The sequence below is a fragment of the Leptosomus discolor genome, chromosome 4 (genome assembly GCF_034619465.1).
Source record: "Leptosomus discolor isolate bLepDis1 chromosome 4, bLepDis1.hap2, whole genome shotgun sequence".
Taxonomy (NCBI): domain Eukaryota; kingdom Metazoa; phylum Chordata; class Aves; order Leptosomiformes; family Leptosomidae; genus Leptosomus; species Leptosomus discolor.
The window spans coordinates 69,676,178-69,683,960 of record NC_141394.1 but is presented as its reverse complement, the minus strand read 5'-3'; the positions used below and the strand labels follow the sequence as shown (position 1 = coordinate 69,683,960).

Sequence of the window (7,783 nt, the reverse complement as noted above, 5' to 3'; positions counted from 1 at the left end):
AAGAGCACTTTTCTCAGGTATATTCCTAATCTAAAACTATCTTCCCTCCACATTCCCTAAGAGATGTAGAAGAGCTTATATTAAAGACTTCCTTGTTCCCCCTTACCAAAACCAAATGGGAATGTTTTATTAACAGCTAAAGGAAGCTGGGATTGATACTTGGTCTGTAGCTAAAGAAGATTTCTCGGTTATTATTGATGTTCTTTGTTGCTCCTCAGTAAAGGAGCTCAGCAAGTATTTATAGCTGCTGAGATTCCCCAGAAGAATGCTTTGGTACTCTGTGTTCAGACAGCTTATATAAATGCTTTTACTACCTGTTGCCTCTTTTTTTTAGCATCTCTGAGTTTTTCCTTGGTTCAGTCTCCCCTTCATGTAAACTCTGTAACCTCTCTCTGAAAGAAATAAACAAGAAAAATAGGACAAAATTGTAGACAGAGTTTTTAAAATACTACAAATCTCTCTTAAACTAAATTAATTTTGATAAGAGAAGAAAGGCACTTGCTATGTAACTGTAACTTCTGCACTTGCTGGTTTCAGCTGCCTCTGTTGAGGCTGCCAAAACAAAGTTGCATAAACGTTCCTTTGTTGGGTCCCTGTTCCCTACACACGTATCCCTTGTTGGCTGTGGGAAAGCAGTGTGTGAAAAGGGTTGATGCCATCAGGGAAAGGAGCCATCTCCTGAAGTCAGTCCCAGGCTGAGGTCACTCAGGGGATAAATACTTTTCCCCAAAGGCCTGTGGCTCCTGAGAACCAACTGTTTGCTTTGCCTGTCAACAGGATTTTCTCTGCTCAATATATCAAGCCCCAGCGACCAGCTGGCTGGTTTGATCTGTCCGTAGTAATCAGCTGGCATCTTTCAGGTTTGTAGCCATTTCTTCTCCTCTAGTTAGCACCCCAGCATAAGCCAACTGAAACATCTATCAAGAAAATCATTGTTAGAGCTGCTACCCTCCTCAGCCAAAGACTGGCGCTTGCCTTTGTTCCTGAAATAAAGGTGGAAGTTGAAAGCCTAAATACCACAGACCATATTTTGGTTGCTACACGTCAGCCTAGTTCCATTGGATTCACTTGTCTGTGCTGATTTATGCTGTCTGTGACTCAGGTTTTAAAAAACCTAATTAAAGGAAATTTGGAAACAGTATTTCTCATTTCTCTACCTAAAATCACAGTTATTTATAAAATACATAGCAGCACAGACAAGCAAAGTCAGATTTTTCTCCTAAATTTAAAAAAAATATGAGGAAAAAAAAGTGTCAAGTACACGTGAGAAGTAACTATTAAGGAAGAAGCTCAGCTAGCATAGGCATTATATTTTGGGTTTGATTGACATACCTACTTACGAAGTATGTTTTTTACTGCTTTTTATAAAAAGTTTTACACACCCCATTTTTTTAGCCTCTACTGTACCTGCATAAGCCAGAAGTCAGTCCAGGGGGCTCCTGAATATTTTCATAAGAATCATCTTTGTCTGCTGATTTTGGTGACTGAAAGGTCTTCCTTTTTGTTTTTTCCCCTGAATTGCCAAATGCATGTGAATTAAAAAAAAAAATCACATATAGTAGAACTTGTTTGGTTTTGATTAAACTAAACCAAAAAAATACACTCTAACACTTCATACATACATCTTATTATTCCAAGGAAATCATTCCACTTTACGTTAGTCTATTGGTTTTTTACCATCGGTTAGTTCTCACAGAGCAGACCTTGAACTTGCACACTTGCTGAACACTGAAGTAAGTTTCCATGAGGTGCAACAGTTGAAAGGCCTGTCATACATTTTTTTAGGAAGTAATTGAAAATGGCTTTTTACTACCAGCAAACAGAAGAAAAGCCAATTCAGAATTTTATGTGATTTGAATCAGAATAATCTGATGATAAAACATCACTTGTTTTAGGGTCCTGAGCTAAGCTTCAACATGTGTCCTGGGGTCACAGTGCCTACCAGGGCAAACAGCTCTGCATGCTGGAGAAACAACCAAAGTGGGGATAAAGATTTCAAAACTGTCCAGGTGAGGGAGCTGCTTTTCCCTTTCAGGCACCCATCTCACCTTTCAGCATCTTTCAAATGTAATGCCAGATTTCATTCTGACAATGACAGAAGGACTGCATGGCCTGAAAGGATGAGAACTTGCATGCTCCACCCCAAATGTGGATCAGGAAACACAACTGCTGTTCTGACAATTTGTCTCTAAGTATTTCTTGAACAATGAATTGGTCTAATTTGTTAAAACTGTGGTAAACTCATATAAATATTTCCAGTTTCCTGATTCAGTAAGATTTTACTTTTGAGCATGTGTGCAGGAAGGCAATTCTTCCATTCTACCAGAATGAAAACTGGGTGATTCAACTCTGCTGTCCTCCCAGAGACTTAGTGACTGAGGTGAACAGAATAATTTCTAAAGAACACAATAGAGACATGAAAAATAATTTTGGTTTGAGCAAGGCAAAGCCTTACCTCAGTGGACACAATGCAATCTATTGTCTAAAGAATTGCTCTGGAGTGAGGAATGGTGACACTTATTTGTGGCTGTGCTACTGGTGAGCTGGGTGACCTTGGCAGGTTGCCTTTACTTTTCTACAGCCCGACTAGGGAAATGGCACTGACGAAAAATCTCTCCTGAAACTCCATTGTGTTATATCGCAAAATATGCACTGACACATGAAATTATGTGAGGTTTTTTTAAACAATTCAGGGTTATATCAACCTGCTGGCTTGCTCCTTTTGGACGGTTTCTTCTTCACAGCCACTGGAACTCGGGCCAGTGCAGCCAACTCACTTACAAAGTCCTGCTCAGCTTCCTGCACACAAGGATAAATCAGAAGTCAGTTAACGCAAGACAGCTTGACTCTGGGTTATGTTATTCTACATATGGCATGACAAAGAAGGTGTATGTCATTGCAGAAACACAGGAAACAATACAGCTAGCATCAAGGAAGCATTTCCTGTAAGGCAGTGGTAAATCTTAGCACTGATTTCAACTTGGACAGCAAAGAGACTCTTACAACCAGTCCGATGTTTTGCCATCGACTGCTTCAGATCCGCGAGTTGTTTACCCTGATTTACCTTTAGCTGATTCTCCAACTCAGTTTCTAGGTGATGCAAACCCAGCAGCTTCTGCTTCAGAGACTCTAGACGAATTTGCTGCTGCAGTTCAAATTGAGCCAAAACCTTCTTTTGCTGCAGCACCATCCTGGTCAAGAGAAATTTAAAAGTACCAATGTTGTTCAGTTCAAGAGAGAAATACAATCCTGGCAAAGTGTATTTACAAGACTTTGTAGAGTGAAAGGCTCATTAACAATATCGGCCCACTCAGCTTCTGCTGGTACAAAAAAATTTTGCAGTCAGTTTTTAGACAGATTTACTTATTTTAATAACCTGTCTTGGCTCTCCATGGGATACAAGCTCCTTTTGGAGCTAGGAATTGCAGCAGTTTGGGTTGTCCATGCCTGGACTTTAGGAGCTGGAGTTCAGGTCTAATGTTGAAGTCTGCTTTCAAAACCATTGTGTGTTTCTAAAGTCAGCTTTACTGTCCGCTTGCCAACGAGACAAGCCATTAGAAGATCAGGTGCAAGGATAAAGGGATTAAGAATTAAGCGTTTCATTCAGGGCTCTTCAGTACCAGGCTGAGAGACAGAAACATGGTAATTCAAAACTTGACAATTGAGAGCACTGACAACTATATTCTTCCCTTGTTTTATTTTGCTGGTTAAAGATTAATATTAATACAGTAGAACCTGAATGGCTGTAACTTTGCTGAATCTGTATTTCTTCTGTCCTCTTGCCTGATCTACCTTGAAGCAATGCTGTCAATCACTCACCATATTCCTCAGGGAAGGAGATAACATAAATTGTTTCTGACACCTACACATAATGAAGATGCTGCTATAATGGTCAGTGCTTACAGAAGGTTAGCTTTCAAACTCTGCTTTTTGAACTCACACTTGCAACCGTGCACCAAAGGCAACAAGAAAGAAAACAATCTATGCTGAGTTTAAGAGGAGTTAGACAAATTAATGGAAATTTGTCATTAATTTACACAGGGCTGGGATTAGACCATAAAAGAAATCATAATGATAACAGGAAAACAGGTTTGATCACTAATGGCTATTAGACCAGCTTAGACACTGAATAGTTACATTCTTCAACACCATATTTCTGCTAACATGAAGGCCAATTTGATAGGACTTTGTTTTAAGACACTATGATAGCTTATGGGAGAAAACCCTCAGACAACAGCTAGCTGTGAATTTATATGTCAGAATAAATTCTAAACTTGATAATGAATAACTAACATCTTTTATGAAGCTCTTTATTACATTAACCCATTTCTATACTAATTCAAACAAGGATGAAAAACAGAAAGCAGGCAATGATTTCTTTCAATTTAGAAGTAACAGAATGTCTGGAAAAAGAATTAACCTCTTTACAGTGTCAAAATTGCAGATGCTGTGTTGTTCTGGATAATAAACCAACAGTAAAGAAATAAAACGATTACAAAAACGTATCATGTGCATGCCAAGCTTTTTATGACAACTTATTCCTTTGGAATTGCAGTGCTTTTTGTCTGGACTCTTTATGTTTCATAAAATCCGCAATTAATTAAATATGATTTTTACTTAATTAACATTTGAGGGATTCCACTCTAAATTTAGTGCAAGTAAATCTTGATTGTCCAAGGCATTCACTGAAATCTTCTTGCCATTTTGAGTATTATTTATGTTGCAAACATTTTCTCTTCATTATGGTATATGTTTACTCAACAGCAAGTTAACGAACACTTTTTGATGTTCAAAGCAGAAAAGATGGAATGTAATGACTTAGCATTGGTTCCCATCCTACACTTATGTTAAATTTCTTTTAAAATGTGGCAAATATTTTGGCATTGTTTTTCATTCTCTCGTTTCAAACTGTCTACGTATAGTTCTTCAGTCCGTAATAAGAAAGTAATTCTCTGAGATCAAAGGGTAAATGTAATTTGGCAACAGATACTTATTTTCCACCAAAGACAAATATAAAACGCAAAACCAAGTAATTTATTCAGCTAGACATTTATGTAGATCTGAAAATACTCGCCAACATTTAAATAGAATCAGCATTGCTGCTGCTTGCTTTTACCTTTGACGGATTGTGGATGATACGTCCAGGAGGCCTTTGATCTGTTTTTCTTTCAACGTCAGTTCATTCTCTTGTTTCTTCCTAAGTCTGTTCCTTTCACCTCTTTCTGCTGAAATAATGTTTTTGTAAAATCTTCTGCTCAAAATTACAAACTCTGAGTTGTGGCAACCTTATAATTTATGTTTTGCACCAGCACAAATTAATCCCTGTTCTAGGCAGTCCTTCCAGAGTTACTGCTCCTTATGGATATCAAGTACTTCTTACACACTCTTGCTCTGCACACTGTGATCCGTTCCACAAACAATAGTTTGTGTATCATTTAGCTGAGATGGTAATCGTCACTGAATACCTATTCTTATCTACCTCTCCCACTAGGCTAACTGATTAATATGGAATTCAAAGCAGAAATTTCAGGAAAATAACTTGATGCCTTAAGCAAGAACTGTAATACCTAAACGAAAAATGCAATATAAAGAAAACTTCCATTTGGAGGCCATTTAGTCCTGGAAATTCCTACCTTCACTAGATGTCCCCTCATTTGATGGCAAAGTATTCTGGGTACTTTTGCATATGCTCACACTCTTGCGAGTAATTGGCATTTAACTGCTGACCAGGCTCCTGACTCTTGCCCTGAAGTCCTGCCTGGCAGCCAGGCTTGGGGCATGTCTGACAGATGGACCATTTTCCTTGCACTACTGCTTTTAAATAAAATGCAGAGAGAGGGAGATGGATACATAACAGATTAGGGTACATAACATTCACTTGGGGAGCATCCAACCTTTTCTGAACGCTTGGAGAGGCTGACAGGCACCTCTCCTACCACCAGCACCATCAGGGAGCAGTTACTGGCTGTACTCTAGGCTGGGCTGGGCTGGCTGAGCAAGGGGAGGTACTCTCCACCTTTTTTCCTGTGGCTGTGCCAGACAGACTGTAAATTCAGATTTACTAGGCCAAGGGATGCCCAAAGAAACAAAATCCTTTAGCCTGACATTAAGGAACATCACTGGGAGAGAGAAGCTTGGCATTATCATCCTTACTCCCATTTAGCTACCACTGAATGAAGTACATAAGGAATTTCCTATGTGGTCATTCTAGCCCCACGGCTATCACATAGTAGGTGGCTCTATTGCCTACACTGTTTTTTCCATCTTTTGTTTTAGAGAGAGAAGTTATGAGAGCATTTGGCGAGTAGGATCACACTCTCAGTGTGGTAATCGTGCTTGGAGATCACCTTGGAGATTAGGTGCTTCTGAAAAGGAAGAAATGTGGATATTCTGCCTCCTGTCTGAGCTTGCATGGAAAATAGATGGCCGGCTAGCAGGGCTTAGGGTGTCCTGGCTGTGCCCCAGAGCACAGCTTCAGGCTGTTAAGAATCACAGAGAGAAATTTAAGTGCTTCTGTGGCCAATACAGAAGCAGAAATGAGAAAGGAGCTGGGTTCTGCATCACAAATTTGGACTTATGTTAAAGAAGGACTTACATATACTAAAGCATCAAAGTCTTTTATTAGCTGGTAGTGCTCACTCCTAACGTAAGAAGCACCAACAAAGCTGAATTAGTTATCTGTTGATACAAAAAGTCTCAGCCGGGATACAGCACGCACATGTAGGTTTGCAGTACTTTTTCATTGTAGTAGTTCATTTGATCTGTGAATTTCAGCTGGGTTTCTCTCTGGCCACCCAAATCTAAAACACTCTTGCTTTTATCATGAAAATAAATACTCTCATCCTCCCTCAGGCCTGCAGGCTTACATTGCAGCAGAAAGATTTTCTTTTCATTCAGTTGAAAACAAAATGTGCTTTGCTTATATATGTAATTTTCTTCCTTATAGTTCATGGAACACCAATACACTGAAACAGTAATATAAGCACACAAACTCCACAAGGAAAAATAATTTAAATGAGCAATCACCAGAAGGCTGACTGTGGTTCTAGTGACCGGCATTTTAGGTCTCACAACCTAATTGGGGGCCCAGTTGAAAGCAGTGTCAAAACACTAACGAAGCAGAACATTCAAGTGTGTAATGACATCCAGCTCAGCTCAGCTCAGCTCAGAGAAGCATTCTGGAACAGGCTTCAGTTGTACTGCTTAAACGAACTCCAATCAAAGGGATTTCAGACATTGCAGTTAGCTGAATCCGGGCCAAGAGGTCTTTAGAGAGACTTTGTGAGAACTTAAGTAACTGACTGCCTTGCTAGGTGCCAATGTCTATAATACTGATTGTCAAAAATCCCTGCACAGATTTTGCCTTACCCTAGCACTTCAGCTTCCAATATTAAAGTCTTCAAGGTTTACAACAGGGCAGTGCAGAACAGATTGGTTCTGTCTTACAACCAGTGACCATATCTAGCTACTACCGGGGCTCACAAATCCTCCCAGCTCATCTTTGGACCTCAGCCTTGAGTGGATACGTCTGTTCCTCTTCAAAAACTCTCTTCTGTGGTTAAAGAATCTTTTCTATTCAAAATTGCTAACTGTATTTTTAGGAAAAAAATCCACTCCATGTGTCTCAAATACTTAGCCTTTAGGGCTGTTGCCATTTTGCTAACTTGCTAACTTCATTTAATGCCAACAGTCTTCATCCACAGGAGGGGAAAGTGTTTACAAAAGAAATCAATAATCACAGCTTGCTTTTGTTCTCCTGCCCTGAAGGAACTGAGCAATTAAA

General features: G+C 39.4%; 1 protein-coding gene across 3 annotated transcripts in view; it reads right to left on the bottom strand.

The window, feature by feature from the left end:
* Positions 1-310: 310 nt before the first annotated feature.
* Positions 311-7,783, bottom strand: part of EVC (EvC ciliary complex subunit 1) — a 53,873-nt gene continuing 46,400 nt past the window's right edge. Inside the window, exons 18-23 of one of the 3 annotated variants that reach the window (XM_086464341.1) lie at positions 5,351-5,389; positions 5,117-5,225; positions 3,065-3,191; positions 2,706-2,799; positions 1,408-1,513; positions 311-392 (exon numbers count right to left, since the gene is read on the bottom strand). In XM_086464341.1, coding sequence (XP_086320467.1) covers positions 311-392; positions 1,408-1,513; positions 2,706-2,799; positions 3,065-3,191; positions 5,117-5,225; positions 5,351-5,389 — 557 coding nt within the window. The remainder of the gene's footprint in view (positions 393-1,407; positions 1,514-2,705; positions 2,800-3,064; positions 3,192-5,116; positions 5,226-5,350; positions 5,390-7,783) is intronic. The other 2 variants (XM_086464342.1, XM_086464343.1) reach the window with 2 other exon arrangements.